Source organism: Prionailurus viverrinus, chromosome C1 (genome assembly GCF_022837055.1).
Source record: "Prionailurus viverrinus isolate Anna chromosome C1, UM_Priviv_1.0, whole genome shotgun sequence".
NCBI lineage: Eukaryota > Metazoa > Chordata > Mammalia > Carnivora > Felidae > Prionailurus > Prionailurus viverrinus.
In genome coordinates this window covers 111,337,614-111,365,457 of record NC_062568.1, presented here as the reverse complement: position 1 = coordinate 111,365,457, position 27,844 = coordinate 111,337,614, and the positions used below count along the sequence as shown (strand labels likewise).

Here is a 27,844-nt window from a genome sequence, read left to right as displayed (position 1 = left end):
TTTTGTTTTTAAAAGACACAGAGCTTGCAGGAATATTAAGTGGTTTTGAACACTAAACCTCTGAACAGCTATGTGGTGCTGGTGGTGAGAGAGGGGGTGCTAACAACCCCTCCTCTTTTTTCACCTTTTGCATCTGCTGCAATGCAGAATGGATGAGCAGAGTGGCAGTGCTTCCCAAAGCTGTGTGGGATGCTCTCTGAAAGAGTCTGTGGGCCTGTTCCTTTTGGTTGAGAGGTGATTTGGAATACAGAAGTAAGGGAGTCACTGCTGAGGGAACGAGTGGCCGGATGCGGTGGGCACAGGGAAACGAACAGGCTGACCTGGGCCCCGACCAGAGGTCAGCTGACTCCTCAGGTTTGGCCTCCCAAGTCCTTCCTCTTCCCAGCCTGCTCTGAGATAGCAGATCAGTCCTCACTTCTCAGTGCCGGGAACCACTGACAGAAACCAAGAGGATGCAGAGAAAAGGCGAATAAGGGATATTTCAAATCTCACCCGCTGTGTGTCAAGTAATAAATAAATGATGAGGCTATGACACACATTTTGTCAGAAAGGTCGTTGCCAGGGCTCATAGAAATTTTGACTTTTTTAGTGCCATAGAGTCTGTGTACCATGATCATAGATCCTGACAGGTGATTGGATCAGTGATATTTTACATCCAGACTCCTTCCTATGTGCTTTCTCACGGGTTACCACGTCCACCCCACCCCCAGCGTGTCTGGGATGAGCGAGACCAGAGCAACACGGGATGGTACTAGCTAGCATATGCCGATCGCTTTCTATGCGTCACGTGCTGTTCTAAGTGTGTGTAGTATTCTCTCATTTAATGCTTACCACAGCCCTGTGAAGAAGCAGAATTACCACCCCAATTTACAAGTGAGGAAATAAAGGCACCAAGAGTAACAAAGGAACTTACCCAGTGTCTCCTAATGTGGGCCGAAAAAACTCATCATTTTTGTGACCTAAAATAGTGAGTAATTTCTAGGTTGGGAGCTCACCTGGTTAAAGTATGGTGGTCATGGGGCTGGAACCATTAGCTCCTCCAACTTAGATGAGCAGAGTGTGGTATCATCTTCTCTAAGTAAACTGTAAATCTCCTTTATTTCCCAATATTCCCCATCACGTGCTTTTTGCTCCATTAATTCTGAGCTATTTGCAATTCAAAGCTATTTCGTACTTTTTAAAAACAATATTTATTTATTTTTGAGAGAGAGAGAGAGAGAGAGAGAGAGCGCATGAGCGCACAAAAGCAGGGGAGGGGCAGAGAGAGAGCGGGAGATACAGAATCTGAAGCAGGCTCTGAGCCATCAGCAGAGCCCCATGCAGGCTCAGACTCATGAACCAAGAGATCATAACCCGAGCCAAAGTTGACACTCAACAGACTGAGCCACTCACATGCCCCTAAGCTGTTTCATACTTCTGAGTTTTTGTTCTGGTGGTTCCCTCTGCCTAGAATACCCTTTCTCTCCTATTCTTCACCTAGTTCAAGCCTACTCATCCTTCAAGTTTCAGCTCAAGTACCATTTTCTCTTGTTTTAGGATGCCTTCCCTGATTCTGCAGTCTCAAAACATTACCCTGACTCTAAGCTCCTCAAGAAAACACCCCTTATGTGTACCCTTCTAGTTTTGAGAACATAGTATAATGCCAGTGTATAGTAAGTGCTCAGTAAATGCTCATCAACTCAGTTAAACTTCTTGGATTTGGATTTTCCTTCCCTATTTTCCTCCAGCCAATTCTGTTGAATTTGTATTTCCCCCAGCCTCCCCTTAGTAATCGCTGGATGTATTCATAGTAAGTTGATGTATTAATTGATTGGTTAGGATAGGAAACTGAGAAGTCAAGAAAAGTACGTTTATTTGTAATGAGTTTAAAGGAAGACAGTTTTTCACCTAAACTGGGGTGATAAAATTGTAGAGTAAGAGACCTTTTGAAATATTCGACAAGACTTATTAAGATCGTAATAGTAGCTAATAATAATAAATAACATTTATTCAGTGTTTATTGTATATCAGGCACTTTTTATACACTTAACATATCTTATTCCAGCTGTTTTTCAGTTCATTTTTCCTAACTTATGAGGTAGATGTTATAGCCATTAGAGTTGTGAGGAGACTAAGCCTCAAATAACTTGTATAAAGCTGTACAGGTAGAAAGTGGCGGAGCCAGAATAGCTCCAGGATTCTTGGGGTTCTTGGGAAATGAAAGGACCATTCACAGAAGGAGAAGTTACGTTGGTGGTTTCATAGATAGAGTCAAAATGGCCTACCCAACACGAAACCCACGGAGGGGTGGGGGTCCGTGGCTGCGAGTCCTAAGGGGGCCTCCACTGCCTTCCCCTGTTTACCCATTTTCTAAGAATGTGGGGTTTAACAAGAAAATGCCAGCAAAACCAGCTGCAGTGTTTGCCTAATTATAGTCTGAAGCCAGCTTTCTCTGGCAGTCCCAGTACAACCACAGTGATTCAGCCTTTTGAGGCCCCACCTATCCTGGCAAATTTTTCCACTCGGATGTTGATGTCTGTGGGGGATGGAGGAAAAGGAAAGCCCTAAAAGGGGGTTTTCTACCTTTATGGAGATCCGAGTTATCGCAGTCCGGGTTTCCTGTTCTAGTTTAGGTGAATCTGGGCCACCACTGCCTTTAGACCCAGCTATTCCCAGCTCCTTTTCAGTGTCTCTTTGTCATTATAACCTTGGAAAATGAATGTTGCCGGTGAAGTGTATTCTCATTTAAACACACACACACACACACACACACACATACATACACACACACACACACACACACACACACACACGACATCTATGCTCCCCAAACCACAGTGCCCCAAGCATCCTGGTTTTGTTTTCACTGGCATCTTGAGACCTTCAGAAAGCTATTAGATGAACAAGGAAGGGCAGGGGGCAATTCTAAACTTTGAGCAATCATAAGCACAGAAGTTTTTCTCTTTCTTTTATTTTTAAAAGATTTTATGTTTAAGTAATCTCCACACCCAATATTGGGCTCAAACTCATAACCCCAAGATCAAGAGTCACATGCTCCACTGAGCCAGCCAAGTGCCCTGAATTTTTTTCTATTTAAACCTCACTTTTCAGAGGGATTCCGTAGTTGTTCTGAAGAGCTTTAGAAATGTTTTCATTCCTAAGCAACATTGCCAACGATTATGTATCAGATCAATCTTTCTTTTTCTTGCCTTAAGAATTCTGAGTAAAAGGAATGATTCTGAGTGCTGCAGAGAACACAGACATGCAAAGGAGTTACCATTCTCAAAGAGCCGTGCAATCTGAATACGGGGATAAGGTATTAAGATTTAGTTGAAATAGCATCTAAAGGAACAGAGGGAGAAATATCACAAGATTAGGGGAATTGCCAAACCAGCGTATATCTTTAAAACCTAAATATTTGGGGGCGCCTGGGTGGCGCAGTCGGTTAAGCGTCCGACTTCAGCCAGGTCACGATCTCGCGCTCCGTGAGTTCGAGCCCCGCGTCAGGCTCTGGGCTGATGGCTCAGAGCCTGGAGCCTGTTTCCGATTCTGTGTCTCCCTCTCTCTCTGCCCCTCCCCCGTTCATGCTCTGTCTCTCTCTGTCCCCAAAATAAATAAACGTTGAAAAAAAAAATTTTTTAAATAAAACCTAAATATTTGGACAAAACATTTATTATGATTTGCATGTACATATGTGTGTGAACTTCACAAACATAAATCTTACCTCACATTGGGTGATATAATTAATAAAATAACCTTAAAAAGAGGCTCCCGGGTGGCTCAGTCGGTTAAGCATCTGACTTGTTAAGTGTCCAACTTGCGCTCAGGTTATGATCTCATTGTTCATGAGTTCGAGCCCCACATCAGGCTCTGTGCTGACAGCTCAGAGCCTGGAGCCTGCTTCAGATTCTGTGTCTCCCTCTCTCCCTCCCCCACTCATGCTCTGTCTCTCTCTGTCTCTCTGTCTCTCTCTCTCAAAAATAAATGACCTTTAAAAAATTAAAAAATAAAAAGAATGAAGTTAAAAAAATTGGAAAACCCTGAAAACTCTGACAGCTATAGTTACCAACATGGAAAAGGGCAGTCACTTCGGTGGAGAAAGTGGCATTTCAATGAGAAACATTCTTCTTATTTTTTAAATCATCTCCTTTCTGTTTCCTCATTAGAACTTGTTTTCTTCTCTTCACTGTATGAAGAGAAGCTCTACATTTCTTCCTGTGGACCCCGAGGAGTTTCCATTAAACAGTAATAAAAATCACGATACATGTAGTTCTATTGAGTGCTTACAGTGTTCAGGGCTCTATGGATTCACTTACTTCACTTGCATTGTCCTGCTCAGTTCTTGTAGCAGCCTTTTGAAGTTAGTACAGCCATTATGTTCACTTGTTTTGAGAGGGACATTGAAGCTGAGAAGGCCTGGGGATTGCCGGGAAGCACTTGAGCTGTGATTTGAACAGAAGTGTACTGGTTTCAGCACCTGAGCTCTTAGCCACAATTTTATCACGCCTCTCTACGGACAGCTGACCTCCTTATTCATTTCATTTATTTGTTCATTCATTCGTCCCCTCAGCGCCTGAGTGCAGCCTGTGCGCCAGGCCCTGTTCTAGCTGTCAGATGCACAACGATCAGGTATAAATATGTGTGACACTTCGTGACGCATGAGCCAGGTACATGGCAGGGGTGGAAGAGTACAAAGCCCACCAGTGCAGCGATGATGATATAACCAGGCTCCCCTCCCCCACCTGCCTATGGGACTCTCAGCGATGTACATAACTATTGAATGCGGCCGCAGCAGCCACTGAGGCCATGGGCAGCCGCTCCACCCCCCACCAAGGACTTATACATAGAAGGAAGTTGAGATGCTTCCTGCATGAAAAGATATGTGTTTAAGGATGAACATTTACTTCAGTATTCTTTTTTTTTAATTTTTAAAAAAATTTTTAAAATCTTTATTTATTTTTGAGAGAGAGAGAGCATGAGCAGGGGAGGGGCAGAGAGAGGGAGACACAGAATCCAAAGCAGGCTCCAGGCCCTGAGCTGTCAGCACAGAGCCCGATGTGGAGCTCAAACCCACAAACTGTGAGATCATGACCTGAGCCGAAGTCAGATATTTAACTGACTGAGCCATCTAGGCACCCCATACTTCAGTATTCTTTATATAAATAAAATATTAAAATAATCTGGGGCACCTGGGTGGCTCAGTCAGTTAAGTATTGGATTCTTGATTTTGGCTCAGGTCCCAATCTCATGGTGGTGAGATGGGAGCCCTAGATGGGCTCTGTGCTGGGCGTGGAGCCTGCTTCCGATTCTTTCTCCCTCTCCTTCTGCCTCACTGTAAAGAAATAAAAGAAAGAAAAGAGAAGGAAGGAAGGAAGGAAGGAAGGAAGGAAGGAAGGAAAGAAGGAAGGAAGAAAAGAGGGAAGGAAGGAGGGAGGGAAGGGGGAAGGAAGGAAGGAAAGTGGGAAGGGGGGAAGGAAGAAAGGAGGGAAGGAAGAAAGGGGAGAAGGAAGGAAGGAGGGAAGGAAGGATGGATGGATGGATTAAGGCGAGGGTTGATTATTTGAATATGGTATATGCGTTCAACAGAACATCATAGAGCAATGTACTGAGTTGGAAAGGGGTCCATAATAACAAATTTAGGATTAAACAACAAAACAACAACAACAACAACAACAATTTGACTGAATATTACATGAGATAAAATCTCTTTTTGAGGGAGGAAAAAAATAGAAATGCTTGTAAGGATCTACACCAAAATATTGATAATGATTATGTCTGGGTGATGGGTTTAGCCGTGAGTTTTGCCTTCTTTATAACTTTGTGTATTACCTGAATTTTTAATTATGTTTTCATTGTCTCTAAGCATTCAGCAAATATTTCTAGAGTTCTTATTATGTACAACATAATGTCATAGCACTGCAGATACAATAACAAATATGCAAACCTGGTTCCTGCCCTGATTGTCTTTCCAGATTAGCTAATTACAACAATATAATCACTGTAATATAATTAAGGAAGCTACACTATATGGCTGGGGATCCTAACTCACTTGGAAGGGGTGGGAGGACTCAGAGCAAGTTTCCTAAAGGAAACTGCATCTAACCAGGGAACTGAAGGGGAGGAATAAGAATTACCCACCAATAGGGGCTGGGGATGGGAGAAAGAAGAATGTTCCAGATTCAGCTGAGAAAGACAAAGTTAATATACCTTAGGGCATGGGTGCAAGGAATGTGGAGAAGTGTCAAAACTGGAGGGAGGGGGAGAGAGAGAGAGAAAGAGAAAGAGAGAAACCAGCATGCAGGTCTTTGCAAAAGCTTTGTGTAAAAGCCTTTAAATTTTAACAGAGCTCAATGGGGAACTGCTGCAAGTTTGCAAAGAAGGTGGTGACATGATCAGATTTTCCTTATAGAAAATTCCCTTTGGCTTCTGCATGGACTCTGGGTTGGAAGGATGAAGTCTAAGGCAGAGAGGGCAGTTAGGAGGCTGGTGCAGTATTCCAGGCAACCACTGGTGGTGCTGACGGTGTAGGAGTCGGGGAGATGGATAGGTGAAAGAGAACGAGATTTCAGAAGCAGAAGTGACAGGGCTAAGCTGTTGATTGGACGCAGAACCAGTGCAGAAGGAGTAGCCTAAAGGTGAGCTCCCACCAACCCATCTCTCCATTCCCACCTCTGCTAGGTTGTCACTCTCATACACTTCCAAGTACATTGTACTTTTACCTTTAATAATATGACTTCTTTGTTCAAGCAAGGTCTGTCTTTAGAATCTGAGCTCCATGATAGCAAGGACAAGGTCTGTCTCCTTCACTATTAGATACGCTGATGAGTGTGGTGCCTGATTCAGAGTAGACACGCCTCTTTCTTTTTTTTGTTGTGTTTTGGTTGAATGAATGATGCTAAGCTTTTTTGCTTGGGCAACTTCTGAGTGATGCCATCCACAGGCAGTACTATTATGATTATTAAAGCAACAGCAACAAAAATCAGTAAAATGATTTTCATTTTTGGAAGAAAAATGAGGAGATCTTTCCTATTCTTGAAAAATTCTAACTCTAACTTGCAAGACAAACAGGTAATTCCAATAATAAGAGTAGGTACCCAATATGTTGTGGAAGCAGCCAGGAGGGGCCCTCCCTTGGGCTTTAGGGTCAGATAGGCTTCTGTTTACTAGGTAATATCAAGTCCTAAGGAAAGTTGGAGATAGTGAAGTCAGCACTGAGTGAGAAGTGAAGAGTGATGACGTTCCAGGCTACTGCTGGCACCCATGAAGAGTCCTGAAGGCACCAGAGAGCATAGTGAGTTCAGAAACAGGACGCTTTTTGTCATGGCTGAAGCATTAGAGTGCTGACTGAGGTTCAAGTTGGCTGTATCTCCCCCCACCCACTCCTCCTCATGGTCAAAGCCTTATCGTTGCAACCACGATCATTCATGGTACCACTGCGAGCTCTTAGCTCTGATGCCTAGAGAAAGTCTTAATTTCTTTCCTAAAGGAGGATGGAGAAAATATGATTGAAAATCTAGAAAAATAATTGAGGCCATAAATTGATATGTCACCCTCCGGATAGTAGAAGCTCAGCAAATAATCTGTTTGGGTTGAACCAGGGTTGGTGGGTTGTTCACCAGTTATGAACAAACAACACCAAGTTCTGCTGGTGTTGGTCGAGCCAGATGGATGGAGAAGCTAGTCTGGAGCCTCAGGGTCCTTGAGATCTCTGAGTATCAGTACAGTTCAGCCGTCCTTTCTGCCTTGGAGTTCATTTAACTTTCTCTGACAGCGCTATTTCTGGCTGGCCTGTTTATTTTTGGTGTCCAGGGAAGTTGTTATTTGTTTTGTTTTGGTTTTATATAGTTCACAGTGCTCTAATGTGACGGTGACGGTGACATCTTGTTATGCCAGGATCGGGCGTGGTGTGGGTGTGTGTCTATGGTGGGGGAAGGCTGCAGGAACATCATCTGAATCCCTATCCTTTATTGGCATAACGACGGCTGCCAAAGATAGGGTTTAGTCAACCTGATGTAGTAACTCTGTTGTTCACTCTCTCGTCATGAAGACAGTTATAACAAGAAAAGGCTGTGTGGAGAATGGGTGTCGGTATGCTTCTGAGTTTTGGGGGAGAAAATGGAATGATATTATTAATATTTTATCATTTAAAAGACTCTCAAATTTCAGGAATTCTGTTGAAATTTTAGAAACAGTTTCAGAAGGGAGATTTGGTTATTGTGGAACCCAAAAGGAAAAAAAAAAAAAAAAAAGCAAAGTGTAGCATTTGCAGTCTCCTTTCTGAGGCAGGCATCAACAATCAGCTTCTGGAAGCCTGGTTGGAACCCCTGTGTGGAAGTGAAAGTGAAAGCCGATGAGTGGGGGGTGGGGTGGGGGGAAGTTGACTGACTTTGATTGACATTTTCCTTGCTAAAATGGTGTGTAAAAGTTATGTGTGTTCTTCAGGATGGCCTAATGTGTATGTTTTTCCAGTGTCAAAATACAGAGTGGACTCTGTTTCCTTTCTGTTTTATGTAAGGATTGTTAACAAAACTGTAACTTGATAAAACATAGTAACCTGTGAGTTTTTGATAGGGCTACTTGGAGGATACTTCCTCTAGCCTTCATGTTAAGGCCCCATAATCTAAGCAGGATTAACATATAGAACATTTAGAAATAGGGGCGCCTGGGTGGCTCAGTCGGTTGAGCGTCTGACTTCGGCTCAGGTCACGATCTCATGGTCCGTGAGTTCGAGCCCCACGTAGGACTCTGGGCTGATGGCTCGGAGCCTGGAGCCTGCTTCCAATTCTGTGTCTCCCTCTCTCTCTGCCCCTCCCCCATTCATGCTCTCTCTCTGTCTCAAAAATAAATAAACATTAAAAAAATTTTTTAAAAAAAAGAAATGATCAGGGCTTTTTAAAAAAATATTTACTTATTTTTGAGCGAGAGCATGAGTGGGGGAGGGGCAGAGAGAGGGAGACAGAATATGAAGCAGGCTCCAGGCTTTGAGCTGTCAGTAGAGAGCAGGGCTCAAACTCATGAACCGCAAGATCGTGACCTGAGCCAAAGTCAGACGCTCAACTGACTAGCCACCCAGGTGCCCCTAGAAATGATCAGTTCTAAACTATTTGCTTTTTACTGAATTGAATTGAATTGGACTTTGAATCTTTATCAATGAAAATCCTTTGTGAAAGGCAAAGGACCGAGCAAGTTACCTCTCCCAGCCTGGGTTTCTTTTTTCTTCTTTTTTAAGTAACAGCTTTACTCAGATTTAATGTACACACAATGAAATTCACCCTTTTAAACTGTACAATTCCATAGCTTTAGTATAGTTTTAGTATATTTGCCAAGTTGTGCAACAATTACCATTACCTAGTTACACCACATTTTCATCCCCCCCCCCCAAAACCTCATACCTATTTGCAGTCACTCCCCATTCCCTCTCTCTGCAGCCCCTGGAAACCATTCATCCACTTTCTCTATTTGCCTTTCCTGAACATGTCATATAAAGAGTCATACAATCTGTGACTTTCTGTTTGGCGTCTTTCACATTAGTACAATGTTTCGAAAGTTCATCCATGTTGTACGAGGTATCAGTATTTCATTCCTTCTTATGGATGAAAAATATTCTGTTGTGTGAGGTGCCTGGGTGGCTCAGTTGGTTGGGCAACTGACTTCAGCTCAGGTCATGATCTCACAGTTCATGGGTTTGAGCCCCACATCAGGCTTCGTGCTGACAGCTCAGAGCCTGAAGCCTGCTTCAGATTTTGTGTCTCCCTCTCTTTCTGCCCCTGCTCTGCTCACGCTCTGTGTCTGTCTCTCAATAATAAATAAACGTTAAAAATATATATATTCTGTTGTATGGATATCCTAAACTTTGTATCCATTCATCAGTTGATGGAGGTTTGAGATGTTTCTATTTGTTAGCTATTATTAATAATGCTTCTATGAACATTTGTATACAAGACTTTGTGTCCACACATTTCTTGGGATTATAACTAGGAGTGGAATTGCTGGGTCATATGGTAATTCTGTGTTTACTACCCTTTGAGTCCTAATGATTTGGTGTATTCATCTTGAAAATGGGGAAAACTATGTTTTATATAAGTTCAGGTGGTCAGATCCTCCAGGGTCACATGGAAGATTATTTACGGTGAAGGATAGCTTTTTCTTTCTTTCTTTTTTTTATTCTCATTAGTTAACATAAAATGTAGTCTTGGCTTCAGGAGTAGAACCCAGTGATTCATTACTTACATGTAACACCCAGTGCTCATCCCAATAAGTGCTCTCTTTAATACCTATCACGCACTTCCCCCACCCTCATCAACCCTCAGTTTGTCCTCTGTATTTAAGAGTCTGTTATGGTTTGCCTCCCTCTCTGTTTTTATCTTATTTTTCCCTCCCTTCCTGTATGTTCATCATGTTAAGTTTCTCAAATTCCACAAATGAGTGGTATCATATGATATCTGTCTTTCTCTGATGGACTTATTTCTCTCAGCATAATACTCTCTAGTTCTATCCACATTGTTGCAAACTGAACAATTTCATCCCTTTTCGTCTCCAAGTAGTATTCTAGTGTGTGCGTGTGCGCATTTGTGCGCGCATACACATGCGTGTGTGTGTGTGTGTATCACATCTTCTTAATCCATTCATGGGCTCTTTCCATAACTTTGCTATTGTTGATAGTGCTGCTATAAACATGGGGGTGCATGTGCCCCTTCGAATCAGCATTTTTGTATCCCTTGGATAAATACCTAGTAGTGCAATTGCTGGGTTGTAGGGCAGTTCTATTTTTAATTTTTCGAGGCATCTCCACACTGTTTTCCATAGTGGCTGCACCAGTTTGCATTTCCACCAGCAGCGCAAAAGGGTTCCCCTTTCTCCACATCCTCGCCAACATCTGTTGTTTCCCGAGTTAATTTTAGCCATTCTGACCGGTGTACAGTGAGGGATACTTTTTTAAAAGATGCAGGGATGTGAGGTAGAAGGGGAAGTACTTTATCAGTCACGAGGGAATCCCAAGTTCACAGGGGTCATCTAGTGTCACAGTTAAGGCCCTGTTGAGTATACAGTGTGGATCAGACTGTTGGGAGCAGTAGTCTGTGCTTCTCTACTTTCTAGATGAGCAAGTCAGCTAACTTCTCAATGTCTCACTGTCCTGATAGTACAGTGAGATTTCCTGATACCTCCTGAAAGGAGATAATAGCATCTAATCTTCTTACTTCACAAGACAAAATGAAATACTATACATGGAAGTCCTTTGTACATTGTCAAATTCTATGCAGGTGATCGTCATGAAGGCAGCATAATTGTATCCAATTAGTTTTGTAATACACATCGAGGAAATTCAACTTTTGTATTTCTTCAGCTTAGATTTTGTCAGAAAAGCATAGGAACTTCCAGGTACATAGATGTATTATACACAAAAATATTTATATGTGAAAAAATCCATCCTCTTTCTTCTCCCTGCCCCATCTCTTCGTGTCTACCCCTATCCTCCAAGTTGGGCTCCTGGGTTGGATTCCACTGGATGTTAAAAAGCAGCAAATACTCTCCAACCATTTGTATGCCCTTCCCATAGGGCTGTTTTGAAAATATGACAGTTAGAAAAGTTATAGGTTAAATAATCTACTGGCGATCATCGTTGGGTTCCAATCATCATTGCTGGTTTTGTCTTGGAAATATGGCGTCCTTCGTGCTCATTAATCTCCTCCTCACCTTCCTGTGAAGGCAGCTGGAGCTCTGCCAGAACAGGTCGACTCTCACCACCTTCTAGGGCTCTACTATCAGAGAGCTGGTGGTGTGCGCTGAGATTTCTTCAAAAAGTTTTAGCTTTCTCACTAATGCTACCTTTGGTAGTATTGTTTCTATGAGAAAGTGTGCTTTGCACGTGGAATCTCAGGATAGGTGAGGATCCTCCAGAGGTCACTAGAGGTGATGTGTGAAGACTTAACAAAATCCCTGACAAGTGGTCTTTTAGCCTCAGCCAAGTCCCTTTTGTGACAGGAAATATACTGTCCCTCATAATGTAAGTTCTCAGTAAATATTTGATGTATAAATAAATGGATGGAGTGTGGTAAGAGTTCATTACATCCAACTCTACTAGAGAATTTATCCTCCTATCTAATTCATAGCTGCCTCCCTGTAATTCCTAGTTTCATTCCCTTTGAAGTAGTTTTTAAAAATTATGACCTATTTTACACAATAGGAACATACAAAGAACAATAAAATACTTGTCCTTGTACCTAATACCTAAACTTTAACCGATATTATTTTCATTCTCTTTGCCTCAGATTAAAAAACAAAAGTTAGGTGTGCCTGAGTGGCCCAGTTGGCTAAGCGTCCAAATCTTGATTTGGGATCAGGTCATGATCTCATGGGTTTGTGAGTTCAAGCCCTGCGTGGGACTCCATGCTGATGGCACAGAGTCTGCTTGGGATCCTCTCCTTTTCTCTCTTTCTGTCACTGCCCCGAACTCATGTGCATGTGTGAGCGCTGTCTCTCTCAAAACATAATAAACTTAAAAAAAACTTAGCATACAGATACAGTGGTAACCCTCTTAGCAACCTACCCAGGTCCCAGAGTCTCCTTTCCTACACTGAATTACTAGTAAGTATCTTTCCCAAAATCACACAATTAGAAAATAGCAGAGCTGGGATTTGAACCTAGTTCTCTTTGGTTCCAAAGCTATTGCTCTTTCCATAATGGCATGCTATCCTGCCTGGATAAATATGCACAATAGTGATAATATTTATTGCCTATTTATTCATGGGTAAGATGTCAAGGGTTACTTAAAACGCTACTCTCCTATTCCTCTGTTTACCTAAGTTGCTTGAGAATAATTTTATTTTCATGACATGTAGACATGAATTATCATAGATATCAAATTAATAGAGCTTAAGTTGCAGAAGTTATATTTGAAAAGAATGTCAATTAAGATGATTAGTCATTTTCAGTGGAGTGGAACTTTATTTTTAGGGGAGAAATTAATATGTTTTCAAGCATTTCCATTATGAGAGCAATCTGGGGGGTCTGAAGATGATTAAGCAAACGTGAAGCTGAGTTTTTTTCCAAGGCCGACTTGACAGTTGCTAATGTTAATGGGGCATGACATACAACAGCTGGGTTGTAATCCTGCTATTGTCGGCATTGACTGAGTCCTTATTAAAGTCTTATTTCCAGTCTGAACTAATACGTTAAGCAGCGGGAAGAAGAAATTAAAGAAAGAACAGGGGAGAGCCATTAATGTGTGAGGGGAAAAAATATTTTGAGAGAACAGTAAAGATTTTCTATGTTCTGTGTAAAAGAAGGAAGAACAAAGATAGACGTCTGTCTCTTGCTCAGGAACCCTCAGCATCATTTTCTTTATTTCCCCAGCAATGCAGAGTTTATAAAAACCTATAGATCTAGGACCTGCCCACAGAAGGCCTGATTTCGGACGTTTAGTGTGCGGCCCAGGGTTATGCATTCTGTTTGTTTGTCAAAGCTACAAAACCTGAACAAGTAAAACAAAACACAGCAACAAAACCATCTCCCTAGTGCGCAGCTGCAGGCCTTCTTTCCTTGCTCTTTTCTTCGCTCCTTGTGCAGATGGGGAGCCAGGATCTGCCTGCCTGGAGGAACACAGCCAGGACCCTCACCCTGACTTTTAAGATCTTCCTGCAGTGTCTCTGTCCTTGCCATCCTGTCTCTCCCATCACGGATGGTGTGTTCAGACCAGGAGGGCCCTCTGCACCTGTACCTGTCTTCTACCTGCCTGGATTGCCTCATGCTCTCCCCGAGCCTCGCCAAACCCAGTTCACCCCTTCAGGAGAGCTGAAATGCCAGTTCTCTGTGGAACCTTCTCTGACAGCTTCTCTTTCCTATTTTCTACAGTTTCTATTATTTGTACAGTTCATATTGTCCTTTGATAGTAATTTGTCACATATTATTCCCTGTTGGTTTATTATTTTTTTAAAAAAATTTTTTTAGTGTTTATTTTTGAGAGAGAGAGACAGAGACAGAGACAGAGAATGAGCAGGGGAGGGGCAGAGAGAGAGAAAGAGAGAGGGAGGGAGGGAGGGAGGGAGGGAGACAGACACAGAATCCGAAGGACAGAGCCTGATTTGGGGCTCAAACTCACAAACTGTGAGATCTTGACCTGAGCCACAGTCGGACACTTAACCGACTGAGCCACCCAGGCACCCCATATTCCCTGTTTGTTTAGAATTCTTACTCAAAGTTCGGAATCTGCCTTGTACATTGAAGTTAGTTTGTTAGACAAGTTTGTTTTAATTATAAAATAACGTTTTATAAAGAAGAATGCCTTTAGAGCAGAAGACAGGAAATAATAAAGATTAGAGCAGAAATTAATGCTATTGAAATCAAAAAACAGTAGAACAGATCAATGAAACCAGAAGCTGGTTCAATTAGCAAAATTGATAAACCACTAGCGAGTTTGATCAAAAAGAAAAAGGAAAGGACCCAAATAAATAATATCAGGAATGAAAGATGAGAGATCACAGCCAACACAGCAGAAATAAAAACAATAATAAGAGAATATTATGAGCAATTATATGCCAATAAAATGGGCAATCTGGAAGAAGAATGCCTTTAGATAAGCTCTTCATCCTGAAACAACTGTGTAATCTTATATACAGATTGAGTTCTGTTAGAATGAAATCCAGAGAGGTCAAAGTGAGCAGGTTAATTATTCATCAGTTCTTTTATTCAACAAATATTTGTTGCACACCTGTTGTATACTAGCTTCTGTTCTTGGAACTGGTGATATAGCAGTGAAAAAAAACGGGAAAAAATCCTGCTTATCTTATGGGGTCTACATACTAATGGGCAGAGACAAGAAACAAAATAAACAAATATAATATTTTTTTTTATAAATTTTTTTTTAATTTTTTTTTCAACGTTTATTTATTTTTGCAACAGAGAGAGACAGAGCATGAACAGGGGAGGGGCAGAGAGAGAGGGAGACACAGAATCGGAAACAGGCTCCAGGCTCTGAGCCATCAGCCCAGAGCCCGACGCGGGGCTCGAACTCCTGGACCGCGAGATCGTGACCTGGCTGAAGTCGGACACTTAACCGACTGCGCCACCCAGGCGCCCCCAAATATAATATTTTAAGCAATGAAAGTGTATGGATTAATAAACAGTGAAAGGAGTGCAGGGGTGAGGCCTAGGGAGAGTTATACTTCTTTTTTTTTTTTTTTTTTTACGTTTATTCATTTTGAGAGAGAGAGTGTGTGTGCAAGCAGGGGAGGGGCAGAGAGAGAAGGAGAGGATCCTAAGCAGGCTCTGAGCTGTTAGCATGGAGCCTGATGTAGGGATCCACGTGAGGCTCAAACTCACAAACTGTGAGATCATGACCTGAGCTGAAACCAAGAGTCAGACGCTTAACCGACTGAGTCACCCTGGCACCCCGGAAGAGTTACAGAGGGGGTGGTCAGGGGCACCTGGGTGGCTCAGTGGGTCAAGCATGTGACTTTGGCTCAGGTCATGATGTCACAGTTTGTGGGTGTGAGCCCCGCATCCGGTTCTGCCCTGGCAGTGTGGAGCCTGCTTGAGATTCTCTCTCTGTGTCCCTCCCCCATTCACGCGCGCGCTCTCTCTCAAAGTGAATAAAAATAAAATAAAATAATAAAGAGCTCCTGGGTGGCTCAGTTATTAAGCATCTGATTTCGGCTCAGGTCATGATCTCATGGTTCATGAGTTGAGTCTCACATCGGGTGAACTTGAGCCCCACTTCGGGTGAGTCCCTCTTTTCCATCTCTCTCTCTCTCTCTCCCCCCCCTCCCCCATCAGTTGTGCTCTCTCTCAAAAAAAAAATTAACATTAAAAATAAAAATAAACAAACATAAATAGGGTGGTCAATTCCTTGAAGTGATATTTGATCAAAGACACAAAGAAGGTGAGGAAGACAATCAGGTCTCTAGAGACAGAGAAGGAGTGTACCATATAGAAGCATCAACAAGCCCCAAGGCCCTGAGGAAGGAAGGTGCTTGCTGTTTTTGAGAAACAGCAAAGAGAGGATGCCTGGAGCAAAGTGTGTAGGGGGAGAGTCGTAGGAAAAAGGAAGACAGGGCAAGGATCCAGGCTCCAGGTTCCATAGTGCCTTGGGCCTATGGCCTAACGACAGATAGCATTTCACTCTGAATTTGTGGGAAAACCAGTGGGGTTTCCAGCAGAGGAGTAATCTGTTGTACTTTCAAGGGTCACTGTGGCTGCTCTGTTAAGAATAGAATAGGGGAGCAAGAGTGGGAGCAGAGAGACCAGTTAAGGGGGCTCTTTAAATAATTTAGGGGAGACATCAATCACAGTATCTTGGGCCAGAATGGTAGAGGTCCAGTGCAGTGGTACTTTATAAACAGATATAAAGTAGAGATAATAAGATTTACAGACAGATGAGATGATGTGTATGAGAGAGAAGAGACCAGAAGAACTCAAAAGGTTTTGGCCCAAAACAACTGTTACAAATCGAAATGGGATCCACTGGGGAAGAAACGTGTCTGCTAGGAAAGATCAGGAGTTCAGGTTCAGATGCCGCAAGTATGACAGGTCTCTCTCTATTCGAGTGGCCATTTCTACTAGGAAGTTAGACACAGATTGGAGTTCAGGAAGAAGGTCTAGATGGGCATATAAACTTTTTCTACAGTAACCTAGCAAATGTAGTTTCTTTGGAGCTATTAAAACACACATTTCTATATTATTGGAAAATTGTGAGAATAATAACAGCAGGCTAGGCCCTAACTAACAAATCAAATCAGCAAGAAATAAAATACATATGGAATACTTATCTATTCATTAATTCAACAAATATTTAGGGGCTGCTTCCTAAATACTGTGCAGTGACAGAGCACAGATACCAAATATGCCTTTTCAGCCCTCGAAACACTCTAGTGTGGTCAAGGTGATTGTAAGCGGGCTGTGACTGCACAGTGGGCTGAATGTTCCTGGGGAGCTCTGCTTGGCTGTTGTGGGAGCTGAAGGAATAGAGAACGACGAGTGAGTCCTTGGCCTTCCCTTGGGCAGCTCACAGACTAGTCGGAGAGACACAAACACGGGAAAAGTTAAAGAGCCCTAAAAGATGTAAATAACCCTTGAAGACCACAGACAAGCAATGTCATGAGGCACCATATGAACACTTGCAAATATTGATGTTTGCCTTAGGAGTTCAAAGAGGGAGACCTCTTTCCAGGCTGGGGTAGCAGGGAAGGCTTTTGTTTGGGTGAGATCAGAACTAGGACTTGAAAAAGGAGTCAGGGTTTCTTGAGGGGATGTGATAGCGTTTTCCTTTATTCTAAGAGTGATGGGATGCCTGTGAAGGGCTTTAAGTAAGGGAGATGTCAGGATAAGATTTGAGCTTTGAAAACATTACTTTGACTATAATATGGAGAACAGATGGCTGTAGTGAAGTCTGGCAGACATGACACACTGTTGCAAAAGTCTTTGCTCTGAGGTCTGCTGTGAGAATGGAGCATTCAAGTTGAGCAAAGAGCTGGATGTGTAGGGCTAGATCTTGGGGGAGAGAACTTAGGGAAGGTTTGGGGGTTGTTTGGGAGACAACAGCAATATCCCTAAAAGTGGATAATATCTCTGAGGGAGAAAGTATGAAGAGAACACAATCAGAAGGGGGAGAACTAACCATTGTTTAGGCACTTACTTTAAGGACCTGGGGGTGGGGGGGAAGAAACAGAATAAGGGCCAGAGAGATAGAAAAGCAAAGTATCACTGGGTATAAGAGAAAACACGCATTAATGTGCAGAAAGATGGCACAAAAACAGACACATAGACCACTGGAATAGAATAGAGACTCCAGAATTGTACCCACAAATGTATGGCCAACTAATCTTTGACAAAGCAGGAAAGAATATCCAATGGAAAAAAAAGACAGTCACTTTAACAAATGGTGCTGGGAGAACTGGACAGCAACATGCAGAAGAATGAAACTAGACCACTTTCTTACACCATTCACAAAAATAAACTCCAAATGGATGAAGGACCTGAATGTGAGACAGGAAACCATCAAAACCCTAGAGGAGAAATCAGGAAAAAAACCCTCTGACTTCAGCCGCAGCAATTTCTTACTTGACGCATCTCCAAAGGCAAGGGAATTAAAAGCAAAAATGAACTATTGGGACCTCATCAAGATAAAATGCTTTTGCACTGCAAAGGATATAATCAACGAAACTAAAAGGCATCCAAGGGAATGGGAAAAAGATTTGCAAATGACATATTGGATAAAGGGCTAGTATTTAACATCTGTAAAGAACTCACTAAACTCCACACCCGAAAAACAAATAGTCCAATGAAGAAATGGGCAGAGGACATGAATAGACACTTTTCTAAAGAAGACATCCAGATGGCCAATAGGCACATGAAAAGATGCTCAATGTCACTCCTCATCAAGGAAATACAAATCAAAACCACACTGAGAGACCATCTCATGACAGAGTGACTAAAAAAACAAATCAGGAGACTATAGATGCTGGCGAGGATGTGGAGAAACGGGAACCCTCTTGCACTGTTGGTGGGAATGCAAACTGGTGCAGCCGCTCTGGAAAACAGTGTGGAGGTTCCTCAAAAAATTAAAAATAGATCTACCCTATGATCCAGCAATAGCGCTGCTAGGAATTTACCCAAGGGATACAGGAGTGCTGATGCATAGGGGCACTTGCACCCCAATGTTTATAGCAGCACTTTCAATAATAGCCAAATTATGTAAAGAGCCTAAATGTCCATCAACTGACGAATGGATAAAGAAGATGTGGTTTATATATACAATGGAATACTACTTGGCAATGAGAAAGAATGAAATCCTGCCATTTGCAGCAACGTGGATGACACTGGAGAGTATTATGCTAAGTGAAATAAGTTAGTCAGAGAAAGACAGATATCCTATGTTTTCACTCTTATGTGGATCCTGAGAAACTTAACAGAAGACCAGGAGGAAGGGGAGGGGGAAAAATAAGTTACAGAGAGGGAAGGAGGCAAACCATAAGAGACTCTTGAATACTGAGAACAAACTGAGGGTTGATGGGGGGTGGGGGAGAGGGGAAAGTGGGTGATGGACATTGAGGAGGGCATCTGTTGGGATGAGCACTGGGTGTTGTATGGAAACCAATTTGACAATAAATTATATATAAAAAAATGTGCAGAAAGAAACATCCAGGTTGGGTAAGAATACCCTGCATTCATATGGAACCTTACTTTCCATAAAACTTTTTTTTTCTTAAGTAGGCTCCATTCCCAGCATGGAGCCCAGTGTAGGGCTTGAACTCAAGACCCTGAGATCAAGACCTGAGCTGAGATCAAGAGTTGGACGCTTAACCAAGCGAGCCACCCAGGTGCCCCTTCATAAAACTTGTTTATTTATTTTTTAAATATTAAAAAAAAATTTATTCTTTATTTTTGAGGGAGAGACAGAGAGACAGTGCGAGTTGGGGAGGATCAGAGAGAGAAGACACAGAATCCGAAGTAGGATTTAGGCTCTGAGCTGTCAGCACAGACCCCAACACGGGGCTCGAACCCACAAACTGTGAGATCATGACCTGAGTTGAAGTAGGACGCTTAACCGACTGAGCCACCCAGGCACCCCTATTTTTAAAATATTTTTAATGTTTATTTATTTTTGAGAGAGCCAGAGCACAAGTGGGGGAGGGGCAGAGAGAGGGAGACACAGAATCTGAAGCAGGCTCCAGGCTCTGAGCTGTCAGCACAGAGCCCCATGCAAGGGCTCTAACTGACAAGCAATGAGATCATGACCTGAGCCAAAGTCAGATGCTTAACCGACTGAGCCACCCAGGTGCTCCTTAAAACTTTTATTAAATTATCTTATGTGATAAAAGAATCTAAGGAGACATCAAAATCACGATTAAACACTAATCTAGAATCTGACAGCCTGTTCCCCCTGTGCAAAATGGTAGTAGGTAGATAATAAGTAGATTGTAAGTAGGTTATTCCTCTAGGAGCTTAGACCAGAAAAGGGTCTTAAAAACCACCTACTTTCCAACCACTTCATTTTACAAATGAGGACACTTAGGCCTCTGGAGAAGTGAATTTCCAAGGTCATACAGCTATTTAGTAACAGGTCAGACCAGAAAAGGATCTTCTGAGTTTTTATTTAGATTTCCCTCTTCTTCTCGGTCTCTAAGCCTGAATGACACTCATTTATTCTCAAAGCATGGATTTAATGAAAATAGCTAAATGAATTTTAAATGTGTACACTTTTTAGAAACGAATATTTTGTCTTAAGATACAGTCAATGGTAAGAAACGTTTTGCCTACTTATAACCCACATTTATTAGAGAGAATGTTCAGTTCTTATTATGCCCTCCTGAGGCCACTTTATTCACTCAAACTTTTTCTATCTTTCAAAGGACAGTGCAACTGCAACTCTTAGTGTAGCTTTTTCTCATCATTCCAGTGTGAATTAATCACTCTTTCTTCTGGGTTCCCCTAGATGCAATGTTTTTCAAATTTCAGTATGAAACATACCCGTGGGTCATGAAGTCAATTCAGTGGGTCACTCCCCAGAAGAAAAATAGAATAGAAAATATGAGAGCACATCACACATAGTGACGGTAACATTACTTGGTGAAACTTTTACTTCAGTTACGTATGTGTGCATACGTGTATGTGTACTGGATTGCAGTATAAAACGTAAAAAGTTTGAAAAACACACAGGATTGGAGGATTCTAGTGTAAAACACACCCCATATGTATATGGCCACCCAGCTCTTTGAGAGTTGGAACTGTCTTCATCTTTGTTTCATTCATGCTATCTGGTGGGTCCTCAGGAAATGTTGATTAGAATTATTATGAGGAATTAAGAATTAGAAGAATGAAGAGCAGGTAGGTGAGGGAAGAAATGAGTATTTGATTTAAGTATAAAGGTTTTAGTTGCCTTTACTTTAGATGTTAATATTAATTTTTTTTCAACCTAGTATTACTGGCACAAGAACCTGGGTTTCATGTCTGTGCTGTGGGATGGTCTCCCGGTCACCTTCAACGTCCCGTGTGATGTGATATAAATAATACTTCCTGCTAATGTTGCAGCTGTCACTCAAGGATCTTAAATTGCTTTACGAGCAGGATTTGGTGATGAGTGCCTGGCTCCACTTGGCAGGTGCCTGAGTTAAGAACCAGTGACTGGCTGAAATCTCTGGGCTCCAGACTGACGCCTGCCTCCCTCCCTCTCCCAACCCTTTCTTTCCATCATCCCTTGGAGGAAGGAGCCTTTGACCCCACCTCTTTGTGAGGCAGTCTAACTGGTAAACAGTTTGCAATGATTCCACAGGGAACTAGGAGGGGGGTGTGTGTGGCTGTAGTGGGGGTGGGGTGGGGTGGGAGGCCCATGGTTTTTGTAAAGGCTGTTTATTTAACTGCCTCAGGGCTTGAGAATCCAGGGAGGAAAACTGGGAAGGAACTGATTAGAAGTGAGCCCTGGATCATCAAAGGAAATTGGAGAACCCACCAGTAAATAGCTCCTTAAGATTTGCACCTGACAGAAAGGGGATGTTTGACATGTGGTCCCCATTTTATGTACACATGCTCTTTCCTATTGAGCATGCTTGCTTACTCTGGCCACACTGCTTTGGTTTGTTTTTTGTTTACTTTCGTAAACTCTACTCCCAACCAATGTGGAGCTTGAACTCACACCCTGAGATCAAGGGTCGCATGCTGTACCAACTGAGCCAGCCACGCACCCTCCTTTGGGTTTTACTGTGCAAATCAACCACCAAAAACTTAAGTGCCCACTCACACACACAGACCTTCATGTCCTTCTGTTTTGTGCAAGCCCACCAGCACCTTGAAGTATTCCCACTCCCCATTTCCTGGAAACTTCTGGGGGTCCATTTTCTCTTTTCTGAGAAGCCGTTAACTGCCTATAGTTGGGCCTGGGAGGCTCGGGGAGGGTGACAGCCCAGTCCCGGCTCGGGAGTCGGGTTACACCACTTGTGTCTGAGTTCACGCAGCATGTTCCTCTGTCAGGGATTCCGCAAATATCTCCCAGAGGTAAAAAAGGAAAGTGCGCTGCGCTCCGGCACCCAGAGCAGTGAGCCCCGGTCCCAGGTCCCCGAGAGAGCGCCAGCCACCGGGGTCATGTCGCCATAGCCTCAGCAGCGTCCGGGCGGCTCGCTTCAGGCCGCGGTGCAGCTGCACTATGTTCCTAGGGTGAGGGGGCGATCGGGCATGCTGCTCCCCATGGGCTGCCCACCATGTCTAATGGATATCGCACTCTGTCCCAGCATCTCAATGACCTGAAGAAGGAGAACTTCAGCCTCAAGCTGCGCATCTACTTCCTGGAGGAACGCATGCAGCAGAAGTATGAGGCCAGCCGGGAGGACATCTACAAGCGGGTGAGTGCAGGAGGCGGCCCACCCACCGCTACCTTACCCAGGCTCTTTCTAGGGCTCATTCTACTTTCTGCTTTGCTAATTAGGGAGGGAGGTGGGTTCCACGCCCCAGGGCCGGTCGCCTGAACCTGACCAGCCCAGTGACCTCGGACAAGCCCATTTCACCTTGTTTGTGCCCATTTTGCACTTTCCTTCTGTGTAAAGAGAGGGAGCTGGACTAAATCAGAGGCTCTCAAACACCTGTGGAGGTATTCAGAATAATCACCTTTGGGAGCTGGTTTAAAATGTAGATTCCCTGCCTCACCCCCAGGGATTCTGATTTACTAACGCAAGGCAAGGGGAGCTTGGAAATGTGCATATTTTTAAAAGTTTGTTTGTTTTCATAATCTCTACACCCAACATGGGGCTCAAACTTGGGACCCCAAGGGCCACATGGTCTTAGGATTGATCTAGCCAGGCACCCCCTAGAAATTTGCATTTTTTCAAGGCCCCACCAGGTAGTTTCCAGGTCATACCTTCAGCTAGAGAAGGGCCCCTTCTCGTTCTGGCCCAGTGGGGGCAGAGAGAGAGTTGATGGAGCAAAGGGCAGGCGCTGAGCATGGTTCTGTTCCCTGAGAAATTCTTGTCTGTTTTGGAAGATGATTATCCAGATAAGCTTTAAAGACCAAATTTTAGGTATCTTCAGGCTTAGGACTAGTTCACCTAAGAATGAAGAAGAGGGTGCTAACAGCCTAACAGCTTGCCTGAGGGGGGGAGAGGACAGTGCTTCCCAGTCTTGGTTGATGGGTGAGTGATTTGGGTGGGGAAGGTGGGGGGGGGGTGGCTAAGTGGGGGTGAGATGAGGCAGCACCTTGGTAAGAGGACACTAGGCTTTGGGATGAAGCTTCCTAACTGGTTACCACAGTATTGGTTTCCTCAGCCCCCTTAGTGTCTGGGCGAGCTCTGAAGTGGCCTGAGTGACCTGGCTAGAGATGGTTGCCTCTGACTTTTTCAGAGCTTCTAGATCTCCAGCTGTTTACACCAGAAGACTGTATGCAAATATTATCGTTGTCTGTGTGTGCCTGCCCGATCCTCTTGAGAAGAAGGTTGCCAGATAATATGTTGGATCAGAGGAATAACTGGTGTCTTTGAAACCCAATTATTTGGTAAATTCAATTAATGTGCACAGCTAAATTCTAAGGGATTTAGTTCTGTTTTTGCTCTGTCCTGGATTTCCATGTTTTAACCTGAATTTTCCTGAAATTGGTCCAGACTCACCTTTCATCTGTTATGTGGCTGTTGAGTGAGCAATTCTCCATGGAGTTGCCAGGGTCAAGGTCAAAGAAGATATTGCCAAGTAAGGGCTGGTAATGCAGAGAGATGGAGAGGCAGGGAGAATGAATGGCAGTCTTTGCCTCAGGATAGGAATAGTGAATGAATTTGTTCATTGGGCAGAGGGAGGAGCACTTTTCCATTAACTGTCTCCCAAGCAAGGCTGAAGGAAGGGACAGTTTCTTAGATCATTTGAGGGAAAGGGTTTTTTGTTTTGTTTTGTTTTGTTTTTAGCTTGAATCAACTGACTGCTTGAATCATTTGGTCTCACCCTCTCCTCTACGCTGGCTAATGGAGATAGTCTCAGGGAACATTTTGGGTGAGGCATGGGATGGCACCATTCCTCTCCTGGAGAAGTGTGATTAAGAAGATTCTAGAGGGGCAGGGTGAGGGAGTAGTCACAGGACATTGTCGCATGCAGAGGTGAGAACCCTGTTTGCCACTAGGCCCTGTCTTTTCCCAGTCTTAAGTACAGAGTCGTCAGGTACTTAACTAACATGATTTAAGAGCTCTCAGGCTACCGTGTCGCCTTCCTTCCCTTCTTACCAAATCTTTTTGTGCTCCATCTGTCGTATTACTCATCTCATTTGGCTATGATTATTTGGGAAGCACTAAAAGTTTAAATTAAAATGGCCTTCTTCTTTGGAAAGCAAAACACATAAAGCCATTATCAATCATTAATATCATAGTTGAAATTAGTTTATCCCACTATGTAGTGATTGATAGAAGCCACTTTGGGCGGTTCCATTAAAAAAAATTTTTTTTAATGTTTATTTATTTTTGAGAGAGAGAGAGAAACAAAGCACAAGCGGGAGAGGGGCAGAGAGAGAGGGAGACACAGAATCCGAAACAGGCTCCAGGCTTTGAGCTGTCAGCACAGAGCCCATTGCGGGGCTCGAACCCACCAGCCTTCAGATCATGACCTGAGCCAAAGTCAGACACTTAACTGACAGAGCCACCCAGCTGCCATGGGCAGCTCCATTTTGATAGAAGGACAAGCGATCAGAAAAACACCCCAGCTGGAGCCCTGGACAATCAGGCAACCTGGCCAAGTTCCTTAACCTTTCTGAGCCTGTCCCAGCCCCTGTAGAGTTGGCATTAAGAATACTGCACAGCACCATAGGCACTGAAAATTATTTGTAGAGAGTATGAATAAACAGCAGTCATGAAGATTAAGTAAGAAGACTTATATCACAGCACGTTGTAAATTCATAGCTTTAGATGTATGTGGGGGGGGGGGAGGGGTAGTAGTTCACCAGTAGTAATACCAGTAGTAATAGTTATTATGAGATTTTAAAGTGAGAAGGAGGTTTGGCTCTCTTAATCTCACCCTCAGCCATACCCATGAATATGTCTTATGTTCATCCTTACAAGTCACACTGTGAGTCCATACGGTTAGGACAATGACAGTGACAGCTGTGTGGGTGAAGAGACATCTGGGGTGACATGGCGGTGCATCACATGGTAAGTCAGGTGGTTCAGGTATGAATTTAGAGCCCTGTTCTGTGACCAAACTTAGCTTGATTTTTCTTTAGCATTAGAAGGACACTTCTTTAAATATAGTAAAAACATGAAATCACACCCAGCTGAGTCAGGATCTGCGATAACTTGGGTGTTGTATGCATGACTCTTTTAAATAAAACCAGTGTTTGTGAAACATGTAGTATAAGTCTCTTGCGGAATAGTAATTGTTTTACCATTTTATGTATTTTTGCCACAGCAGATTTTTGTTGAGATATTCACTAAAGAGTGAAAAATTACTATCTTAGTGTAGACAAACATTTCACCATGATGGCTGCAGGCAAGGGAAATAGTGGGAAACTTTAATAGAAAAGGGCTGGAGATGGGGCGCCTGGGTGGCGCAGTCGGTTAAGCGTCCGACTTCAGCCAGGTCACGATCTCGCGGTCCGTGAGTTTGAGCCCCGCGTCGGGCTCTGGGCTGATGGCTCGGAGCCTGGAGCCTGTTTCCGATTCTGTGTCTCCCTCTCTCTCTGCCCCTTGCCCGTTCATGCTCTGTCTCTCTCTGTCCCAAAAATAAATAAATGTTGAAAAAAAAAAAAAAAAGAAAAAGAAAAGGGCTGGAGAGAGGGTTCAATCTTTTTTTTTTTTTAAGTTTATTTTTAAGAGGGAGAGAATGAGCAGGCGAGGGGCAGAGAGCGGGGGTTGGGGGGAGGGGGGCAGGGAGGGGCGGGGACAGGATTCGAAGCAGGCTCTGTGCTGTCAGCGCAGAGCCCAATGTGGGACTCAAACTCACAAACTGTGAGATCATGACCTGAGCTAAAGTTGGATGCCCAACCGACTGAGCCACTCAGGTGCCCCAAGGGTTCGATCTTTCTCTTTCCAAGTAGCAAGTCCTCAGGTAGTTGATTGAGGGAGAGACTAAAATCAATATAATCCTTTATCGTAAAGGCAGCAACACAGATATTTAATCACATGAGGAGTTGTAATAGTTAGAGAATTATGTAAAAACCTAGAATAATCCACTTCAAAGCAAGTAAATTAAAAATTAGTTAAGGGTTTCTGTCTTTCGAGCTATTCAAAGAATTCAGAAATAATCTTAAAACTCATACTAGCTATGGATTAACAAAATAGTATTGCATTATACATAAAAATTGGTTCTGTGAGGCTGCAGGCTTTTCTATTGAATGTCCATTTTTGTAAGCAATAAAAAAAAAGAAAAACCACAGGAAGAGATTGCTTACCCTCAGCACAAAGAAGCTGGGGCATATGCCTCCATGATGAGGTACCACTGCCCCCTCTCTGTAGCAAATATTAATTGTAGGTTCAGTGTTTGTGGGAAGACAATTTTGAATGCATAAAGCACAGAAGGGAGAAACCACTGCGGTACATACAGCTCCTGATTCTGGAGCAAAGTTAACTGAGAAAATGCTGTAAGTGAACCACAGCTGAGTATGGCCCACCCCTAGGGAGACTGGCTTGTTAGCATTTCTGGACTGCAGCTGCTCTGGTGAATAATTTCTGGGTGGCAACTTGGCTGACTTCCTCGTTGTTGATCATCCAATCCTGCATCTTCTCGTGATAGCTGAGTGTGGCATAGAAATATGCCCAACCCTGGAATTTATGAAATCCACTGCTGTGTGGTAAACACCCAGTCCCCACACAGCACACAAAACCACCGTCTCCTGAGTCTTACCCCATGATAACTACTTGTTAAACTTGTGTGAATTTATTATTACCCGGGGTTGCTTTAAAAAAGATTTAAGATTCCATTTTAAGAATGGAATTTAAAATCTGACAAGGCCAGATCCGATAACAAAACCTTCAGGAAAAACTGAATGTCATCATCCTGGACCAGGCAGAGTCCTTGTTTAAATATGAAATAATTGATACCAGAAGGTTAAAGTGGTGTGGGCCTTTAGACAGGAGTTGGAAGAGTTGTGTTTCATTGTATGTTGGCCCTCCAGCTGCCTGACTTCTTTGAGCTGCGGTCTCTCGTCTTGCAGACGGTATTTTTCCTGAGCAAACTTTGAAGTTTATACATAGCATGCTTCTGTAGTAGATTTTAAAAATCATGATAAACAGCCTACTGACTTTGTCTCCTAAATTTTCATCATTTCTACCATTCAGTGATCATGGGCATAGTAGTTAAGAGCAATGAACCCAACAGACTTGAGATAGAATCTTGATTAACTACTTGCTACCTGCATTAATTTGGGAAAATACTATAATTTCTCTGAGCTGAAGTGGGTGTGGTAATAGCACCTATCTTATAGGACCTGAGGGAGGATTAAATGAGCCAATTAGTTGAAAACAGAACAATGCCTATCAGATACTAAGCCCTCGAGAAGTATTTGCCATTATGGTGACAAATTGAGAGATGGCAGAATTATCCAGATAAATCCAATTACTGGATAAGTGCAATCATTTGTGTATTTATTTTTTTAAATTCTTTTTTTAATGCTTATTTATATTTGAGAGAGACAGAGCATGAGCAGGGGAGGGGCAGAGAGAGGGAGACACAGAATCCAAAGCAGGCTCCAGGCTCTGAGCTGTCAGCACAGAGCCCCATGTGGGGCTCGAACTCACGAACTGTGGGGTCATGACCTGAGCTGAAGTTGGACGCTTAACTGACTGAGCCACCCAAGTGCTGCCATTTTTTAATTTCAAGTCAGTTTTTTCCCCCTCAGTAGTGGATTTGGGACCATTTGTTCTATTTGTCTCAATTCTCCATTGTAGTTTGCCTGTAAATAAATAATATAATTCAAGTG

The 27,844-nt window shown here is 43.0% G+C and overlaps 1 protein-coding gene across 7 annotated transcripts in view; it reads left to right on the top strand.

The window, feature by feature from the left end:
• PDE4DIP (phosphodiesterase 4D interacting protein) overlaps nucleotides 1-27,844 on the top strand; it is a 220,405-nt gene that overhangs the window by 54,932 nt on the left and 137,629 nt on the right. For all 7 annotated transcript variants that reach the window (XM_047869427.1, XM_047869419.1, XM_047869420.1 and 4 more), the window contains exon 4: nucleotides 22,197-22,307. In XM_047869427.1, the coding sequence (XP_047725383.1) occupies nucleotides 22,197-22,307 (111 nt within the window). The remainder of the gene's footprint in view (nucleotides 1-22,196; nucleotides 22,308-27,844) is intronic.